Genomic DNA, 23,052 nt, shown 5'->3' with positions numbered 1-23,052 from the left:
TTAAAATGTTCTCCTCTTAGTATTATGACGAACGAATCGAATTTATACAAGTGTTTGTACAATTTCTCTTATAAGTTTCTCCATACTAGTATACGAATAAAATTTAAGTTTAAGTTTAATTGATCATACTTTTAATAAGGATTGTTTTAATTTTCTGATGTCTTCAAAACAAATGCACTTTTTTGTTAATTTGGTAGGAATGCATAGCAAATTTTTTTCCAGAACATTTTTCTTTGCGTTCACCTCGTCAGAAAATTCAGATGAGCCTGAATAAATTCATGACACAATAAATTTTGAAAAATTTCTAAATCTTGCGGCATTGTTAAATTTATAAAGGTCATTTAGAAAATTGGTAATATTATATTGAAAAATATCAATTTCAGTTGAAATAGTAGGTAATTCATTCAGTGGGAACTCACTTGAACAATGACCGAAACCTTGGAAAAAAATACCAGCGGCATCAGGTGATTAGAAAAATGTATAATTAAAAAATCAATTTAAATAACAATTTCCGATCAAAAAAAATTCTAAGGAATACGCATATTATGGTTTTTTTTATGGGTACACATCATGAAATGGGTAATGGCTCTTCGCAAACTGTCGGTTCGTTGAATAAAATTGACTCTTAAATCACAAAATAAGCTGCAACTGCATACCTTCGAGTTATCTCGCCTTTGAAATTAACATATTTCCTTTATTTCGACCTTTATAGTACAAAAGCCTTCGATTATAAAAAAAATTCAGAAATAATCATTCGATGGTATTTCGAACAGGAGTCCCCTCCTCTCTCCTCTAATGCGTATTCTGTTAAGGTGACTCAATGACAAAAATCAATAACATAAACATTCCCATCATTACCGACAGAAAAAAAGTGCAACAATCAGCGAGAATAGAACTTTGAATAAGATTAAATCATTTAAACAAGATGATATGGTACATCAGTAGAAAAAGGAGCACGAAATGAAAATATATCAGTAGCTTAGCGTCAACAAATGAGGTAAAAATGGATTTCCCTGGCAAATTCAGCATCGTTTCTGTTATATATGTTGTGTACAGGATGTAGGTATGTATAGATTATAATTTGTACAGGGTTTTGTATAAGTAATTATTTTTTTTTAACACATACCATCTTGCACCATGTGATACAGAATTATCTTTTAAAATGTACTAGTTTAATTCATATATTTCAACCTTACAATTACTGCTATTTTCCTTGTCCTCAAATTTGAAATGAGGATATCTGAATGGTTCAAATTCTAATTTTATTTTTCTCATGATACCATATTCATATCCTCAAAAAGCCTTTTTGTTGTCGTATAATTTGTTTTTTTAATTAATGCTAAGTATTAGATTGTATCATGTATCCATTTGTGTCAAGCAGTTCATAAAACACTGATTACTGGTACAAAAAATCTGTACAAATCATTACAACTTGTACACAACATATATAAGGTATTCATGATGACCCAATGTCCGTCATATTTATAGCAAATATTAACAATACTAAAACACGAAAAACACAGTAAATAATATCTATCTTACTGTTCAGAAAAAATAAGATTACTTGTGAGATACTTCGCTTTGATTCTCTTTAAATCTACACATCTGAATTTAACTATCGAAACCCATGGATGTCTGCAGAGTAATACCAGCAAAGGCCGTCTAATCTTTCAAGTGTTCGAGGTTGATTTTACATTATTGTCGGCGAATGACTAAAAGTCATTACGTACAGCATTCAACATCGACAACGCGCTATCATACTCGACAAAACAAGATATGTAGCATTCCAAATCCTCATTTAGGTAGGTATTCACCAGGAAGTCCCATAGCCTGAAAAATTCTTACTAGCTTGGCTATAAGAGTATCTAAAGAAGTCTGTCTTCAATTTATTATTGAATCGTAGGTTCCAAAACAAAATTGAAATATATTGATTTTTAATTTTTCCTTGTACGTGTATGCCTTTTGCGACAGCAATTAATACATGGGATTAACACAATATATTCTATCTTTTAATTAAGATAAATTAAAAGAATTTTGATTCTCATTTAGATTCTTTGTATTGTTTATGTGGGTGGTACTTATTGTTACAGTTTCCTGTTTAGTAAACATTTTAACCAATAAACATAATCAATCAAACCTTGTTTAATAGTTATTTTGTTTGTTTTTTGTTTTTGTTTTTTTGCATAACTAAAACACTTTCAATGAATAAAGTGATAATAAGTCGGTCATTATGAGTGTGTTAAAGTTTTACTGATTTATCTGTTTGTTTTCTTGTGATTATCGATCTGTCATCCATGTGAGAAGACAAACACTGCTACAAAGTTTAAAACCAAAATAGTGGATACATCACGGTCAGTGTATATTTGCGTCAATTTTTTTTTTTATTTTGAAATATCAAAAACAAAACACAAAAAAGAAGAGTGTTTTTGTTTTTGATTTCTTTAAAACCAAAATGAAAAGCAAAAGTGGTTTCGTTTTCCGTTTTTGATTTCGCTAAAACCAGTCTCTGAAGCCAACGCAAGACTTAACTGTATCATCGATAGTCTCTTGGTCGTAAAATGAAGTAATAATGTTTCCGTATTTGCAGACAGTAAAGGAAATTGGCTACAAGAACATACCAACAAGATCTCACACCGTTGAAAACGAAATGATATTGTGAAGAAACAGAGCAAAAATTACAGATCGATAATATACATATAGATATATGTATAATTGGCTAAAAACTTTACAACAAAAACCTCAAAACTTAGAGCAATTTGGAGGTAGCTTTGATTTAGCAGCATACAACAAGAAATATATATCAACCAACAAACACATTGATAAAACAATAAACCGCCATGTAGAATATTACAATTAAATAATTCAATTGACAAAGCAATAAGGCAAAAGTAAGATAGCCGTCATGAAACACCAGTCTATTCCGTCTACCACTGGAAATGTCATCGAGAACATAAATCACCAAAAGAATATTTAGACCAGGGTGTGTACTAGCAGACCAAATCATCTAATTAAACTTTTATGTCATAGAAATCAATTACAGCGTAATCAGCTATTCACCAAATTTCTAAAACGACCGTCAGATCAAATCAAAATATAAAAAGGGAACAACAGAACATCAGCCACCATAACAGATTTTTAAGAATAGACACCTTGCATATTTCCTAGATATTCAGGAAAACAAACTTCATCAATTACTCAGATACATGAAACACCACCTAGAGGTGAATACCTCTTAAAAAAAAGTGTAACCACCAACCATTCACTTATCAAAACATCAACAAACTCTCCTGGAATATCTGACTACGACATGATAATAACAGACTGTGATACAAAACCAGAGAAAACGGCCAAGTTAATGCTACATATACTCAAAAAAGGAAAATGGAGAAAATCTTCAATAAAAATGAATAAACTGTCAACCCAAAGTGATGCTACTGTACAAGAATTATCGAAAACATTCAAATACGAAAAAATGTGGACAAAAACATACCATCAAAACTCGTCCGCTCTAAAACAAGCTTACCCTGGATAGATAACAAAATGAGGAAAATGTTCAATACGGAAGACAGTCTATACAAACAAGCAAAGGGAACAACGAACTGGTCAATCTACAAACATTTCAAAAAAGAATTCGAAACACAAGTTATAAAGGCTGAATAGCAATGCATCAACAACCCCATAATGGACAAACTTGAAAACAACAGGCAAACTACTGATACAACAATTCAAATCGGTATTCATTAGAGACAACCACGAAACACTACCGTAAACATAAAAATACAGTAAGACCTCAATCCCATCCTTTGAAATAAAACATGAAGGTGTTGAAATAATGTTAGACAGCTAAATCCATCAAAGGCATCATGACCAGAGGGAATTTCAAACAGAATCTTCAACCAGTGCTCTAAACATCTAGCACAAGGACTTGCAATAATATACAAAAAGTCAATAAAAACTGGATCACTGCCAAGAGACTGTTTAAACGCTAACACCTCGATTATTCAGAAGAACAAGCCAATGACTGGCATTGCTGTTAAAAGTGGTTCAAGGTTTTGGTCCCAACTAGAACCCCTGACAAATTTTTTGTTAAAGGCAAAACCAAACTATAAGGATTATCATTTATCAAACTTTGGAGAATTTGAAAGCACTAATAAATTAAACAACTCGGTTAAAAACAACTCAAAGGCAACTGATATAACAAACTGTTAAACTAAGCATTTTAAGAACTCATTCTCCTTAAGACTGTGATCCATTGGAACCAACTGGAAGATATATCTTGTATATTGTGCGTTAAATCAATTGGGAGCTTCAAAACCAGAGGCGGATTTAGGGGGGGCGGGGGGCCCGGGCCCCCCCTTTTTGGGAAAAAATTTGGTTGCTTATATAGGGAATCACTGAAGCGTGACTGAAGTGGGCCCCCTCTTAGGTCAGTCAGTGGGCCCCCACTTAAGAAAATTCCTGGATCCGCCACTGAAAACATCTCCCCAACGCCGTCAATAGGGGGCATGTTTATTATCGTGCGCGATTATGGTTAACTGCAAAGTAATGTATAGCTTACTCCGTCCCTTTGACGAGGCGAATTAAAAAAAGAATAAACATAATAGTCAAAATAATCCAAGATCACGTTAACTTGGAAAATGAGAGGAAAAAACACAATCAAATGTATCATTTAGATGTCAATACTGGGTGGATTGTACCGGTGGGGAATGACAGTCAACAAATATCTCCTTTACAAAATCATGTTCGATTATGACCATCAAGTTTATTAAAGTCAGTAACATGTAGTCAGTAATCCTATCCTTCATGTTCAATTGTCAATAAAATAAGGCTTTCTAACATTGATGAGCATTAGTCTGTGTACTAACTGTCCGTGCGTGTTTATTTGGTGTACGTTACTACACATATGTCAATTATCAAAGAGAGTTGAAACAAGTTATAAGAAGTGAAATTAGTAAATTCTTGTCAGACATCCATGCAGAAACTGTTAAAATCCATGTCATTTTTTTATTATTTTTGACATGTCAGTTTGTTTTTAGATTACATTGATTCAATTCACGACATTAACACAGAATTTACTATGACAATATCAATAAAGCGAAATTGATGAGTATGCCATTGAGACACTAATCATTCGATACCAAACAAACTTGTTGATGCCTTTTCAGCACTGGAACAAAAACTAATCTAAAACCTTGGTGTTCTGTTTGATAATTTGGTAGTTTTAAATTGGTCCTAGCTGCGAGATATACAAAACAAAGGTGATTTTCTTTGTTCCATCATTAATGAAAGTGATATAATGAAATACTTATTAACTTTTAGAAGCCATTTAGTTTGATTTATTCAAAATAATATAAGTAACATCACTAACGACTGGAGATGGGTTACGCATGTATTCAGCTATTAAAAGGATAAGAATATCAACATAGAAAGTGATAAAAAGAATTTATTTGGGTGACTGATACGATCCACAAATAAAAATCATTCTTACACAGGGAAATACGATAACAAACCTGTTTTTTCAACCTACAATATGAAATCGAACAGACCTAGAACAGCCAAATTGCACATCTTCACTATTAGAACATGTTTATACATATGTTTATATAAGGTTATTTGATCCTTTGCATTCTTTGGAGGTCATCTCATCTCGATGATTATTTAGATGACGTTGAAACAAAAATACATACGAAACATTGATACATTTTATCGAGTCCATACATTGTAAATTGTTTATTTTAGACTTTTTGTAGTTTATATACGTTTAAGTATGTTAAATCAAACATGAAAATTTAAGTCAAATCAATGACCATGAAGTTGACAGTTTGTGCCTCTTCTATGTATATACACATATTAATGGAATCAAATGGCAGTTATGGACATGCAGTGCAGGCATTTACACAAGACATTAATGATATCTGGAATAAAACAACGCTCTCACTGCAATGGATTATTCCATCAAATAGTATATTCAAGTGAATAAATTAGTAAATGATAATGGGGAAATCTACTCCGAATGTTTTGCGACCTCTGCTAGTAGAATACTAGTAAAAGGATACAAGTGAATATGCCTACCAGGGGTGTATCAGGGACAATGCCAGTACATGCATTAATGATTCTAACATAATACATTCTTTTTGTTATATACATATGCATATTCATGGCTCTAAATGTGTCGATACCTGTATCTTGGCATTGCACAGGGTCATATTATTTTTCTGACTGTTATTGACATCTTCAAACTAAACTAGAAGTTAGATGTGTTCTGAATTGTATTTTAGTCTAAGGTGCATGATATTTTTAATAGTTGTTATTGGGAATTGAACTTACTTGTGAGTATTCTCAAATCTGTATTCAGTGTCTTTTTATTGTGGGGATGTATAAGTAACCTGCCACATCCACTCTGATATTTTTGTTAGATGTATTTCTGATTTGTATAAATCTGATGAATTTAGCCTTTTTCAACAGATGTTGACAGTTTTCTTATGTTTTACATTTGAAAATGCCTGCACCATGTCAGAAATATGACAGTGGTTTTCCATTCGCTTGATGTGCTTTAGCATTTGATATGGGACTTTCAGTTTTGAATTTTCCTTAGAGTTCAGTATTGTGTGATTTTGTATGTGCCTGTCCAAGGTCAGGAGCCTGTGATTTAGTGGTTGTTTTTTGTTGCTGTATATCAAATTTGTTTTTTCGTTCATTAATTTGTAAATTAATCAGGCGTTTAGTATTCTCTTTTGAATTGTTTTACATTTGGGCCTTATACAGTTGACTATATGGTATGGGTTTTACTCATTGTTGAAGGTCCTACAGGTACTTATAGTAGTTTAAGTTTTGTGTCATATGTTCTCTGGTGGACACATGTTAAATCATAAATAATCATTTAAAGACACAATTTTTCTGACATATTCTCTCAAAGCTATGTGAAGTTGTAATACATGACTATGAAAGCATGATGCTAAAGTTTCTGATCTTAATGGAATTTTTTACCTTTAGGTACTTTATAAGATGAAAAATAGAAATGCTGTTCGTATTATATATTGTTGCATTTTACTTAATCTAAATTTCTCATATATTTTTAGAAGTGATAGAAACTAAAGTGATCAAGCAAAGCATGAAGTTCTTTCAACTGTAAAATGTATTGCCATCACTACTTGTCATATCGTTGTCTTCGTCCAATTCTTTGTTGCTATACTTTATAAGGCGTAATAAAAGCATCCAACATATTTTAATAAATAATTTTATTCAACAATTGACGTATTAAATTAAATAGGGTTTATAAAAACATATCCATATTGTATTTTAACATGTACCATTCAATCATTTATGCAATGTGCTAAAAGTAAATACCTATAAATGTTTTTAAATTATGCAAATAACAAGAACCTTTTATTATTTGAAATTTAGGGAACAATAACATACATAAACATGTACATTGCACTAGTCAACTGCTCATTCAGGCAATAAAATATCAATAAAGGACACGTAGGGTCATGGCAATGAGTCAATAACCCAACAACACATACTCTTTCCCCAAAAAAAACCAATATCTATAGGTAAATAGGAAGATGATTGTATGAATATAAAATCAGAGGAAAGTACGGTAGATAAACATTGGGTATAATAATAAATTAGCCTAAAAATTTAAAAACAAACAATTAGAAGAACTAGGTGGCACTAACATCAATATAAAAATGTTGTTTAAATTTCCAGTTATATCTATAAATTTTAAAGAAAATTTACAAAATGAAGGATAAATTATTATCATGCTACATACAGTCAAATGCTATCAAAATATAAAACGTGCACATTTGTTGTTATTCAAGGAATAAAAAATCATTAAAAATCCTCAATAAGCAGTAATTATTTATTATCATATTTAAGTTATACTTAATATGAGGGTCTGGCTGGAGTTTTCCGAATTTAAGGTGGTGCATAACACTACAGGGAGAAAACTCTGTAAATTCAGCTGAGCGTTTTAAACACTATCTATTGTTAAGGTAATATTAAGCTTCTCAATGATTAAAATAAGTGTTTTCCCAAATTGCTATTTATCTAAAGAAATTCAGACATAGTGTGTGGTCAAGTTTTCTGAATTTTTTATATTTTTGTAAAGTGGTCAAAGTAAATATTTTATCAAAGTTTTATAAGACAATAACAATCAAAACCAAGAGGTAAACAAAGACTCACAAAACCAAAGAACATTTACATCAGCAGTTATAAATAATAAGTTAGAAACAACACAGACTCCACTAAAAACCGACAAAAATCATTGAGCCAAACTAAATTTAGGCAAGGTGTTAGGAACCCCCTTAAATGTCATTAAATGTGAGTTAACTTTCTTGGGTTAATCACCCTGGTGAAAATGGCAAGATGCTGCAATACAGTGCTTATATTGTTTTATTGGGTTGCTGTCTCGTCATATAACATGTATCTCATTGGATTTTCCATGTGCAAACGAATATAAATGCAATTTTAAAAGATCAGGCTTACTTGTAAAAACATTATATAATGTAACATATTATGTTATGAAGTGACATTTTACATATTTATAATAAATTATATGCAAATAAACTCAACATAGATACCAGGATTGAAATTTTGTATTTGAGACAGACATGCGTTTTGTCTACAAAAGAACCATCAGTGACGGTTGAATCAAAAAAATGTTAAAAAGGCCAAATAAATACAAGTTGAAGAACATTGACGACTAAAATGTTTCCCCAATACAGCTAAGGTAACAATTATATATTGTATAGATGTAAACTATGTGTACTTGTTCTTACAGTACATGTTTGGGCGTATCTTCACCTGAATTAACATGAATTAATCACACTTTTCTAAAATTTGGCAAATATACTGCAAAAGGTAGTACATTTTATTTGATTGCATAGGCTCTGAAATGTCAGAGCAAAGAATTGTTATCAGTGAAAACCAGTATTTTCTATTAACCAAAAGGTTGTAATATTTTTGGGGGGTTGTCAGAAAATGTTTGATGATTTATAGAGCTCAGAAAACTGAATCATATTATATTTTCAAAATTCTGTGGATGAACATCCTCCAGCTAGAAATATGGCCAGGTTATTCAAAAATTTGAAATGATATACTAAATGCTTGCTGCCTGAATTCTATGCTTTTCAGTTTTTTAAATGAAAACCTTTCTTGTAATTTCATATTGCCTTTTTTTTAAAAATGCAATGGTATAGATAATGTTTTTTTACAGATTTATAACTTTTACCATAGATCATCACTTTCTGTGTTAAATGCATAATTGCATATCATTACATGTATAAAAGAACAAAATTGCTATAGTAGCACTAAAAGTGTACAACCTGTTAATTTTGAAATGCATTGTATTATTATACTGTCAAAAATTACAATATCTATAAACTTCATTACACAATAAACTCTCTATTTAAAGTAATTATGTGTCTGAAATCAACTTTAACATTTGGTGCCTTGAAAACTGCCAGAATAGTTTTTCAGAAAAAAAGCATCAGCGACACCAAAATAATATTTTCCTACAAAACACCTCATCCAGATCATTCCAGTCCAAAATATTATTTTCGCTTTAGGTTTTCGTCACTGCTTAGGCCTCCATCATGATTGTGATGCATGGCCATGTACAATGCATTTGAATGAACAGTGAAATATTTGGGTAGTGTAAAATTTGAAGTAAAAAGGCTTTGAATATGGCTAATGAAGATTTATAATAGCTGAACTAATTGAAATATATGAAGTAGGACCAGATATTTTAAAAATTAACATAACCCATAATAAACTTGATACAAATAATGACAATTTAAAGAAGGATAATGATGTTGAACTGATGGTTTCTGTTTCATTGTTGTGTTTTAAGTGTTAATATATTCTGTATAAAAATAATGCCATCAACTTTAGGCCATGTACTAAGTATGGAAGTGGAAAATCAGTAAAAGTTGATATGATCTATAAATGAACAGAGAAAATATACATATTAACAAGTTGTTTCTACATACATCTATGAACAGTGTAACATTTAAATTGAAATTCTATCATATGGTATGCGGAGATTCTTGTTACATATTAGTAAGATGTAAATACATGGTATATTTTACTTTGCTAAAACAAAACGTGTTATGAACTCATGTACCAATTTAAAATACAACAATTTGTATGCCCCAATTTTCTAAAAGGGCAATACACATCTGTTATTTAAAAAAAAAAAATGTCCTTGCATATAAGACTATACACATGTGATCTGAAGTACAGCGAAGTTATACAAAACTGTTAATGTAATTTGAATATACGAGGTATTTTCATACTAAGAATTAAATGACAATGAGTCCATTTATTTTTGTTTTGAATATAAAAAAAAGTATCTCACCTTTTATATTAAGCAAAATTTAAGAAAGCAACCCAATAATACACATTGTTAAATTTCAAATTCACAACCATACAGAATGTATTTTTTAGACTAAAATGTATATCAAAGAAACAATGAATTCATATAATAATCTCAAATCGAAACTAGATTCTTCAATTTACTTCCTTCACAAAATGAAATACATAATGCATAAATCAAAACATCACATGACTAAATTCAATGTAATCCCTGAATACATGTTGGCAAAACTGTCATGAATAAAAGAGTATTAATTCTTACAACTTTTGTCATTTACTTGTCCTATATGATAATAATAATGACTGATAACAAATACAGAAATATTCTAACACAAATTCTACACTAAATAACAACAGCTTCCACCCAACCATGTGTCTACATACTAATTTAGCAGCTAAAAATATCCAGATATCTTTTATGTTGAGCAATACATTTATTGTTAAATTTTACTGTTTGAGAAATTTTATAAAAGTATCGCCCTACCAACTGAGGCCAGAAATGTGAAAAATAATTAACATTTGGTCCAAATATACACAAAGTCACTAGAGAGTAGTACAGGCTCTAAGCATAACATTCAATACTTATTTATGCATATGTACTAAAATTTATTATGGATATTTAAGGGAACTTGCTCTGATTAAACATCGATCTAGTTCAGACTAACCTTCTGATGTAAATGCTACAATCACTTTTTGATTTGGACATCAAATATTTTTATTTTGATACAAAATTTTGTGGGAACAGTCCGAAACTTCTGTGGCTATAACTAATGGCAGAAAATTTGCATACAAGTGTAAATGCATCAATATTTTAGAGGAACTTCAGCATTGTATGATTGTTTGTTTACTAATAAGGGTAAAGTTGCCACTTTCTATGCATACATACAATCACCTGACAGTCAACATAACAGTTCAACACTTCAGTCAGTTCTACAACATCAAATTTCATCATTGTGTTGTCTAAATAGTCAAAGCAATACCAAGACATTTGAGGCATAGGTAATGTATTTTTATTGCTATTTTTTATGGTTCATTGATATTTCTATGGGATCATTTCCTGTCTAATGGGAGATAACTTTATTGAATTTGATGGACAATTTGTGCTTTTTTATCTTTAAGAATATCAAGTCAGTGACCCTCTCTTAATAGTAAGTTACTATTTGATATGTCAAAGCATCTATGAGATGCAATGTTCTCATTGAATATTAACCAATTGTATCATTCAAAATTTCCTCAATATGTAACCAGATGCTCCGCAGGGCGTAGCTTTATACGACCGCAGAGGTTGAACCCTGAACGGTTGGGGCAAGTATGGACACAACATTCAAGCTGGATTCCGCTCTAAATTTGGATTGTGATTAAATAGTTGACACAGCATAGGTTTCTGACACAGAATGAATGTATTCAAATGAACTTAAATTTTTTGTTTTCTCTTAGAGCAATTCACTATGCTGTTGAATATTAATCCTCTCAAAAAAATGTTTGAAGAAATTTTCTTTTTATTTATGAAATTTCAAATGAGAAAAATTGAACCCAATTTTTTAATCACATCCCCCTTTCCCTTATTCCAAAACTAATTTCAATTAAAATATTCTAATGGAGCTTGCAACAATTACTACTCATTTAAATACATCATAAAATATTAAGATGTAAAAAAACTGCTTGTTATCACTGGATGGTAAAGATTATTTAAATTTATCAGTTGGTAGTAAAAAGTGAATATACATTGTATAGTGTATATAACAAAGATTTAAGTTGATTCTGGACAAAGAAAGATAACTCCAATTAAAAAAATTCTTGCAGATATTTCTTGCTTACTATACTGGACAAAGAAAGATAACTCTTAATTAAAAAAAAAATTGCTATTTCACAATATTGTGAAATTAGATATTTCTTGCCATTGCACAATACTGTGAAATTGAAAAGACTTGCTATTGCACAATACTTAATATAATAATTTTAGATCCTGATTTGGACCAACTTGAAAAACTGGGCGCATAATCAAAAATCTAAGTACATGTTTAGATTCAGCATATCAAAGAGGCCCAAGAATTTAATTTTTGTTAAAATCAAACTTAGTTTAATTTTGGACCCTTTGCACTTTAATTTAGACCAATTTTAAAACTGAACCAAAAATTAAGAATCTACATACACAGTTAGATTTGGCATATCAAAGAACCCCAATTATTCAATTTTTGATGAAATCAAACAATGTTTAATTTTGGACCTCGATTTGGGCCAACTTGAAAACTGGGCCAATAATCAAAAATCTAAGTACATTTTTAGATTCAGCATATCAAAGAACCCCAAGATTTTAATTTTTGTTAAAATCAAACTAAGTTTAATTTTGGACCCTTTGGACCTTAATGTAGACCAATTTGAAAACGGGACCAAAAATTAAGAATCTACATACACAGTTAGATTCGGCATATTAAAGAACCCCAATTATTCAATTTTGATGAAATCAAACAAAGTTTAATTTTGGACCCTTTGGGCCCCTTTTTCCTTAACTGTTGGGACCAAAACTCCCAAAATCAATACCAACCTTCCTTTTATAGTCATAAACCTTGTGTTTAAATTTCATGGATTTCTATTTACTTATACTAACGCTATGGTGGGAAAACCAAGAAAAATGCTTTTTTGGGTCCCTTTTTGGCCCCTAATTCCTAAACTGTTGGGACCAAAACTCCCAAAATCAATACCAACCTTCCTTTTGTGGTCATAAACATTGTGTTTAAATTTCATTGATTTCTATTTACTTTAACTAAAGTTATTGTGCGAAAACCAAGAATAATGCTTATTTGGGCCCTTTTTTGGCCCCTAATTCCTAAACTGTTGAAACCAAAACTCCCAAAATCAATCCCAACCTTTCTTTTGTGGTCATAAACCTTGTGTCAGAATTTCATAGATTTCTATTAACTTAAACTAAAGTTATAGTGCGAAAACCAAGAAAATGCTTATTTGGGCCCTTTTTGGCCCCTAATTCCTAAAATATTGGGACCAAAACTCCCAAAATCAATACCAGCCTTCCTTTTATGGTCATAAACCTTGTGTTAAAATTTCATAGATTTCTATTCACTTTTACTCAAGTTAGAGTGCGAAAACTAAAAGTATTCGGACGACGACGACGACGACGACGACGACGACGACGACGACGACGACGACGACGACGACGACAACGTGATAGCAATTTACGACGAAAATTTTTTCAAAATTTGCGGTCGTATAAAAATAAAGTTCCCCCATATGAGCAAAATGAAATAACTGTGATTTGTATGTATTTTAACGAAAAAACAAGGTCAGTGACCCACAGTTTTTAAGATGAAATTACAAAATCTATCTTTGATCAGACAAAAACAAATAAATCAAGAGTAATCTTTGTATCCAGTTTGTATTCAGTTCTTTAACAAGCTTTCCAAAGATCTTGACTATTAGCTCTCCAATGACCTTGAAAATTTTTGTATCCAGTCAATGTATTTCTGTGCCAAACTTTTATGAAATTTATCTTTACTGGTTAAATCACTTTTGGTTACAGTGTCTATTTCTTTAAGAAGAAGCACTTGTCTTTCATTTTCCAGTTTTGTTTTCTTTTGGCTAATGTTTAACACAATATCATCTTCATATTCATGTTGTGGGTGAAACAATTCTACTAAGGTACCTGCTGAGTAACTCTGACAAAGGTTCTGGAATATGTACCTCCTAAAACAAAAGTATCAAAATCTAATTAAATTTAAAATGAAAATAGAAACAATACCAATAATCGTCTACTGTGGATTCAATTATATTCGATGGATAACATTTGTGGATTTGGTGGTACAGGTAAAACACAAATTCAAATGTCTAAAGACGTACAGATTTTCTTCTATTTTTTTTTTTTTTTTTGAGGGGGGATGGTTAATCCATTAAAAATGCTAACAACAAGTATAAGAATTTACAGTATCAATGGGGGTAGAAAAAGAGGAAAATATTTTTAACCCAAAAGTAAGGGTTTGTACTTAATTCTGTTAATTTTGTTGTCATCATTTTATTTCTTTATTTTTTTACATGCTCAAAATGATAAGATGCAATATATTTCTCAGCATTCATCTGTAAGATATTCAAAAATATTTCTGTAACCACTGAAGATAGTTCTTTTTTGAAGAATTATTCAGATGTTTTTGCAACTTATAGTTAGATTTCTATTTCTATTTATCAATTTTGAGAACAAGATATTGCTCACAATGTAGGATTTACTATACCCAAACTTGAAATTAAAAGTATCAGAAACAAGCATGTAGGTGTCTGAGAGATAAAAAAATGAGAAATCTTGCCACTTTTGCAAAAATTTGTAGTTCTTTAAAACATGTAGAATGATAAGCAATGTTAACCCTTTCCTCCATAATAAAGCCTTTTGACGCCACCCCCTTTTCTCCATAATGACGCCTTTTGACGCCTGTGCAGTACCTCAGTTGAAAAGCTTTGATTACAATGTGTCTGCAGTAGACTTAATAAAATTTGTATCCAATATGAAAAGGAATATCATAGGAATATCCGACTTAAATTTATTTGATGAAATACTTGTTTTTCACAATGTATTAATACTTTAAAGCATATTTTCAGCATTTTATTGAAAAATCCTATATGTGAATCAAGTATCCTAAAAAAAAAATCAATGGAGGAAAGGGTTAATACCAGAGAGCCTCATCTCATCATAATAAACCTACCTATGATACCAGAGAGCTTCATGCCCCTCGTAACATTTGATCAGATCTGTAGTTGTAGCAAGTTCTTTCTGTATCAAATTTTTATAACAGACAGAAAATTGTTCCTTCAGATCTATAGATTGTTTCTGTAAACTTGTTAATAAGAATTGTCTATAATGTAAACCACTATGGTCAGAGATGTGTTTAGATACCCAGCTTTCTGTTGTATGTAGTTCGCCAAATAAAACCTGTAACATAAAAAATAGTTTTGATAATTGACAATTATCTTCCTGTTTAACATGTTTTAGGAGAATGTTTCAAGTGTAAGTAGCGTTGAAACATAGGTTCATCTATTTCATACAATAAATTGCTTAGTTTAATATATAGTTTCATGTATTTCATACAATTTTGAAATCAGATTATACATAGGTTCACCTATTTTGTGCAAAACATTATTTTCCGTTGACACACATGCAACTATATTTTCTTATGTACATGCTTTCATATATTTTGTCAAATAAGTTGTATTCCTTTAATACATCATGTACATTGTCACATGCATTTCATGTAATAATATTTTTATTTTTTTTTACAAATTGGTGCATGTATTTCATGCAATGCATTATTTACTTGTGATAATTACCGTATAGCAGGTTATTTTCGCGGGTGTAAAATTTCGCGATTTTCATTGAATAAGGTATACGAAATATTTTTGCGGTTATTATTTTGGCGATTTCGAAACTTTTATCAATACCTTTGCATGTACACTTTTAAATTGGCGGAATTTATTTTGGCGATTTTGTTCTATCCGCGAAAATAAGCGAAAATTTACACCCCGCGAAAATAACCCGCTATACGGTATATTTCTTTTTTCAAGCAATAAATTGTTTTCCTTTGATCCACCAGGCAGCTTATGTATTTCATGCATTTTGTGTCATATTTTTTGGTTTTACACATCAGTTAATGAATTTCATGTAGTTGTTTTCTTTGGTTCACAAGTAAATGCAATTTATGTACCAAATAGTTTTACTTTGATTCATATATTTATGTAATAAATTGTTTTCTTTTGACATATAGGTTGCAGGTATGTGTCTAAAATATTCATACATGTACTATGTAAAGAACAGCTGAGTTAACATAACCAAAGTGATACATTATTTTAGAATCTTGTAAAATATACACATTAGAAAATAGTATCTTACCTGAAGTGAACAATTTAAGCAATATTTAACAACCCATATCCTATGACTCCAAGCATTATAATTGGAAGGATATTTATCACTAGCTTTTTGACAGTTTCTGAGTTCTTTAAATGCATGTTCTTGGAAGTCTGGCTGTTTTGATGAAGGATCAACGTGAAATCCATTCTGTACATTGGGATCTAAGTTGACATCAATAGCGTCCATATTAACGAAGTTATTGTACATATTAACACTACTATTACTAACAGTACTCCCACTGCTGTTGGCTAGGCATGAATCTACTAAGGTTGTAAATAACCATTTCCTGTAAATACAAATCACAAAAGGTCATTTACACAATCATTTACAAACTAATCTTACTAATTGTTAATTATTAACACCATAATTTATTTGTACCTAAGCAGTGTGTGGGTTTTTTTATTGTTTCATTGATTTTCTGTTTTATTATTTTCTTTTCCTTTCAGAATTTCTTAAAATATTTTCAACCACTATCCTGATAGTTAAATTCATACAATGTGATTGTTTTTCCTTATTATAAATTAATTTGAAGTTTTGCCCTTATTTTTTCCAATTTGTTTGACATTCTATGTGAGGGCTGCATATATTGTGAGATGGGAGATAACTTATGAAATTTTCAGTTATTTGGAAATAAACTTTAGATTTATATTTTTATTTTTCACTAAAGGAAAGTTTTGAATTCAAAACAGTTCTAGCATTTAAATTTTCCCTTTTTAAAAAGAATATCGTTATCTGCAACTGAAGTTTTCTGATGTTTTTAGATGTTACTTATTTTAAATGAACTTTCAGTTTTGTTTTGTTTACCTGTGACTAAAAGTTTCAGGACTTTTTGGGTGTTTTCCCAATACCAATGCTCCAAGTTTCAAATCATCTGCTACTGATAGGTCACCACTCTCTATTAATTCTTTTCTGTAATACAAAAGTAATGCTTTATTATTTTTCAATGGGAACCTGGAAACACATGTATCCCTGGCACATTCTGTATGTGCCTGTCCTAAGTTAGGAGCTTATGGTTCAGTCGTTGTCAATGGTTCCTGTCTGTCATATTTGTTTCTCATAAAATTGAGAAAGGAAATGGGGAAAACCCGACCACAGAGCAGACAACAGCCGATGGCCACCAAGTTGTTTTGTTATCAATTAGGCCATTAGTTTTTTCAATTGAGTTGTTTCTGATTTTTCATGTTGAGGCTGTTTATAGCGGACTATATGTTATGGGTTTTTCTCATTGTTGAAAGTCGTATAATTGCTTATATCTACAGACCACATTTTATAGTGCAATAAAATCAAGAAAGGATCTTTGCTATATAAAGCCTTAAATCATACCATGACCATAAAAATAGTGACATTCTTCAAGTTCAAAAGAATGCATGGGGAAAAGATTTTACAAATGTAATAAGTGTATACTATTGCTTGCCATTAAACAATACAATATATTTAATAGATACTATGCCATTTTGGTCAACCTTACTGCTTGAGGAAAATGAGTGCCTGTGAATATGTGATAAATCATTTACCTTCAGCATGGTCAGTTTTACAATTCTAAAATGCATGGCACAGTTTCGTTTACGGTAAAGTTTATCTCACTCTTTGCCAAACTATAAAGCATAAAACAGGACAATATAATTTAGAGAGTTGTATGGAAAAAAATTGTTAGAAGTACACTCCATTCTAGGGACTTTGTTTGAGGACAACAAAATTAAAGGGCAATATTAGTTGTGTCTGCCCAATAATATGAAAGATTTTTTTAATTTTGAAGAAAATCATATACATTGTACATGTATTATATAAATAATTATATTTAATTGCTTAATTAATTTAATGTTATTTCAAACCCTACCTGATGTTCCATGCAGTAGAACAATCTGGATTGACCAACACTATTGCTCTAGTCAGATTTATCAAATCCAATTGACCTATAAAACATAAACAAGTTGAATATATAATGTACACATTTTAGCTGGTAACATTTTGTTACCTACATGTATTCTGACAATGGACTTGAAATTCTTTGAAACTGAGTTTAACTGTGCATACTGCTGTGTGTTTGTTTATTCTACATTGGCTATATATATATATATAGCTAGAGGTAAAAGGGGAGGGTTGAGATCTCACAAAACAAGTTTAACCTGTCACATATTTGCAACTCTCCCAAGTCACAAGCCTCTGGCCTTTGTAGTTCTTGTATGTTTTTTTAATTTACATTTTGTTGTAGTTCATTGACATGTTTTGGAGTTTGGTGTGCCTTCCATTTTCATAGTTCACATTTTTTTTAGGGGCCACCTAAAGGCTGTCTCCTGTTCATGATTTTCTTGCTGTGTTATAGACCCATTGGTGGCCTTGAGTTGTTTTCTAATTTTGGGTCGGGTTGTTGTCTCTTTTAAACATTCCCCATATCCTTTCAAATTTTTATATTTAATAGCCAATATTAAATGATGTGTTAAAATAAAGAAATTGATATTGGCATTGACTTTTATTCTCATTTAAAATAATCTTGATTTTCTTAATGTAATCACTGAGATGGTATTGAGTGTAGTTTTACCTAAGAATTTGGCATTAACTTCTTTCATCCTCCATGTCATCAGTGTATTGTAGGCATAATGATGAAGTATTTTGACACTCCACATCTCAAGTCCAAGTTTATGGTCTTGTAGAATGAGTGGACTTCGGTTGTGTTTGGGCTCCAGTACTGGTAGAAAGTCATATTCATCACTGTAAATAATTCAAAATGTAAATGTTTGTAATATATTATATAATATACAAAAAAAAAAAAAGTTGTCTAATTTGGGGCCCCCTTTTTCAAAATCCTGGATACATGTATGTATCTGAAACAACTTTCTTTGCTATTTCCTTTGAAGTTAAACATCTCTGTATGTTACATGTATTTTACTTTTGAAGATGTATTCATAGGCAGATCCAGGGGGCCCTATGGGGCCTGGGCCCCCCCTTTCGTGGGAAAAAATTGGTTGATTATATAGGGAATCATAGAAGCATGACTGGAGCGGGCCCCCCAAAGGTCAGTCAGCTTGCCACCCTGAGGAAAAGTTCTGGATCTGCCACTGGTGATATAAATGAGCAGACACATGTATGTGACAAACTATTGTTATGCAGTATACAGGTATCCTAGTGTTATCGGTTCTCGATAGTGTTACAAACTTTTGCTCCGTAGGGCCAGTTCTTCAAATAAATGTGGTCAAAGCTGATTGTGTTAATAGTTATCAAAAGTACCAGGATTATAATTTTATACGCCAGACGCGCGTTTCGTCTACTTAAGACTCATCAGTGACGCTCAGATCAAAATAGTTAAAAAGCCAAACAAATACAAAGTTGAAGAGCATTGATGACCCAAAATTCCAAAAAGTTGTGCCAAATACGGCTAAGGTAATCTACTCCTGGGGTAAGAAAATCCTTAGTTTTTTTGAAAAATTCAAAGTTTTATAAACAGAAAATCTATAATGTGACCATATAATTGATATTCATGTCAACACCGAAGTGCTGACTACTGGGCTGGTGATACCCTCGGGGACGAAACGTCCACCAGCAGTGGCATCGACCCAGTGGTGTAAATAGTTATCAAAAGTACCAGGATTATAATTTTATACGCCAGACACGCGTTTCGTCTACTTAAGACTCATCAGTGACGCTCAGATCAAAATAGTTAAAAAGCCAAACAAATACAAAGTTGAAGAGCATTGATGACCCAAAATTACAAAAAGTTGTGCCAAATAGGGCTAAGGTAATCTACTCCTGGGTGTTAATCTAGTAGATACTTTTATTCATTCCCTATTATCCTCACGATTTTCTCTTGCATAAATCAAGAAAAATCAAAACATCTGTTGTTGTGCTCAATTTTGACATTGTGTGCAATACGTCATCAGTTCTCGATAGTTGTGAAAAGTATAGTATTGTAAGCATGTTTAATATTAATAGAAGATATAAAATTACGCAAATTGAAGAAAACTTTCAATTAACTATCATTTGTCTCTGGAAAACATATTTTTTTTTATGAATTTTAGGCCACACCAATTTAATTTCTTGTTCTACGGATCTTTGGACTCCAAAATTTGGGGCAAGCAAGCGAGTTGAAAAGGGGTAGGTTCAGTATTAGACCCCTTTTTTGCCCCAAAATATAGCAGTTTTACAAAGTTGTTAAAATGTAAACTTTTAGTTATCTATTGGACAGTAGAATGCTTCTGCTACATAAATATGGGCTGTTTTTGACATAACAATGCACATATATATCAGGTACTAGAACCACGAAGTCATGCTAAATTACTGAATTCTACACAATTCTAGCATTTTAGTTAAATTTAAGACGGTTTTCGTGTAAAACAAAAGTGGCCGCATTCGTATTCATCCTTTATATTGAAATTTAAGTTGTATTTTATGATAATACATAACATATATAAATGTTTGAGGATGAACACGGATGCGGCCACTCTCATTTTTGACAAAAAACATCTGAAAAGTGACATTTTTGGCATATTTGGTAGATTTTTCATATTGGAGCTTGAATCGGATCGTTTTTAATGTCTTAATCAGTTAAAATCTTTCACATAAACTAATTGATTCAAATGACATAGACATTTAAGTGTTTAAAAAGTGGTAAAAATCTTTCGTCAGATGAACCTGAAATTTAAGGCCATCAACAAACTATAACTGCTGAACGACAGGCCCCTGAATCAATCAGGACAGGTGCATAAACATGCAGCGACTATGGATAGTTTTGTTTCGCCAGCATACAATAGGATTGCAGTTGTCTTGAAGGCAAATCCTTCAGAGGTTCTTTGTCCTTTATTCTAACAAAGAACATTTTTTTATAGGGAAAACCCGGAATATAAGTAAGGGGTAAACTAAGAAACCATTTTTTTGTTCTTTACAGGTATTTCCGCTGTTATAAATTTATATCGGAGCACTCCCACTTTGAATACATAAGTTTCATGCTGAAACAAATATTCTCACAGATATTTACAGTGTAAATTTTACACAGTATGGTGGGGAGCTTTTATGTTTACAATCGTTATATACAGGTTAGACTGTGATTTAAAAAAAAACAAATGTTGATATCTTTTTATAATATTTACAAAAAAAAACGGTGTAAGAAATGGACACGATTACATTTCCGGATGCAGGAAGCGGGAATATCAATATAACAAAAAAAAATAAAAATCTGTTTTGAAAAAAATAGGTGCGGGCGGGTCCGTTGAACAAGGAATAAAATTGGTGTGGCCTTAGCCTTATCAATCAGTTAAGAGGCACCTTTAACAGATATCCTTGGAATTATCACTCAAGGACAAAAATATGAATTGAATATTAATTTTAGAACCAATTCTTATACTAAGTACATTGTATGTTATAAGATGTTGTCACAGCTGTTATTAATATGTTTCTGTCACAGTAACAATACTTAAGAGCATTACTTTTCCGATAATTGAATTGAATTAATTTTAATAGTGATAAGATATGGCCCAAACTGCGTTCCATAGATTTTTTTCCATAGCGACATCACACCACATCTTACAATTGTGTATTACATACATGACATATGTAAACTTCTTTATCAAGCTAAGTTTTGTTTACATTTGAAAACGTTCTATTTATGAGCAGAGGGTATGAAATTGGGGTTGTTTTGGGAATAAGGAAAAATAGGCTTAAATAGGAAAATATTATTTTTACTGTTGCAAAATGTCTGAAAACTTAAAATGTTGAAATTACTGCTTGCTTGAAGCGATTTTTTTTTCTCTCCTTGAAATACGAACAAATAGAAAACATGTGCGATTTCACGAACTACTATGTATGTATGTACTGTAGATTCCTCCAATATCTGAAGAACCCCTCAAGAGCTGCGAGGGTACAGTGGAATCCATGTACATCCCCTATCGGAATTAATGGAGATGTTTCACTAACGAATTTACAATGTTTAATATTTACAAGGACAATCCCCACCCCATCAATAAGGAGTGTTAGGACACCGGGCATGGTCTGTTATTACTGTGGAGGAAGCCAAAGTACTCGGAGAAAACCACTGGGCTGCTTGGCGGGAACAGACAAACCGAAGAGATATCAGCAGATTGATCTCTAGGTCAAAGTCGTGAGCAACTTTAACCTACCAAGGCCCCCTCAGTACCCATGCTAGTTTAAACTACGGTCTGGGTACTTTGATTTTCACCACGCACATTGCTATCGAGAACTGATTACTATCAAGAACAGATGACCACACGATATACAGATATTGCGATGAACAAGCATATCAATATATATATAATTGAATCAAGGTAAACAAAACCATTTATACAATAGTATAATTGTATATATATGTTAAGAACAATTTGAAACAGTGGGGGTCGAAACGACCTTGTTAGAACTGGTTATGTGGACGAAACGTCTCGAAAGACAAAGCATGCATGAGTAATAATTGCTTTGTTTACATTTGTTTTTATGGAGAGTTCGGTTCAATTCAAGCTTTTTAAATAAAAATTACATCGCCTATTGAAATGCCAAATTGTTCGAGATTGGGACTTAATTTACAGTTTTTAATTACATCTCAGGGTCTTTGCGAAATACGCTGTTTAAATCTGAAAGTAGGCGACAACCTCTGCTGTCAGACGACATTTTGGATTTCTTGTTATCATCACGTGATGTCGCACAAAAATGATAAGATATTTCTATTCTTTTTATTTTTATTTTATATTTTGAACGCCAAATACAAATCTTTTGTCTATTTCGAATCTCTTTTCGACAATAAAAGATTGTATTGCTGTAATTAACAATAA

General features: G+C 31.5%; 1 protein-coding gene across 1 annotated transcript; it reads right to left on the bottom strand.

Moving 5' to 3' along the window:
- Positions 1–13,612: 13,612 nt before the first annotated feature.
- On the bottom strand, positions 13,613–22,908 carry LOC134715660 (protein prenyltransferase alpha subunit repeat-containing protein 1-like). Its single transcript, XM_063577984.1, has 7 exons — positions 22,821–22,908; positions 18,822–18,991; positions 18,120–18,195; positions 17,087–17,191; positions 16,265–16,568; positions 15,084–15,310; positions 13,613–14,079 (listed from the first exon to the last, which is right to left on the bottom strand). The coding sequence occupies exons 1-7, from the start codon at positions 22,889–22,891 to the stop codon at positions 13,812–13,814; spliced, it is 1,221 nt and encodes a 406-aa protein (XP_063434054.1). The 5' UTR covers positions 22,892–22,908; the 3' UTR covers positions 13,613–13,811.
- Between the last annotated feature and the right edge of the window lie 144 nt (positions 22,909–23,052).

The sequence above is a fragment of the Mytilus trossulus genome, chromosome 4 (genome assembly GCF_036588685.1).
Source record: "Mytilus trossulus isolate FHL-02 chromosome 4, PNRI_Mtr1.1.1.hap1, whole genome shotgun sequence".
NCBI classification, from domain to species: domain Eukaryota; kingdom Metazoa; phylum Mollusca; class Bivalvia; order Mytilida; family Mytilidae; genus Mytilus; species Mytilus trossulus.
Note: the sequence above shows the minus strand (reverse complement) of the source record. Positions and strands in the feature narration are given on the sequence as shown.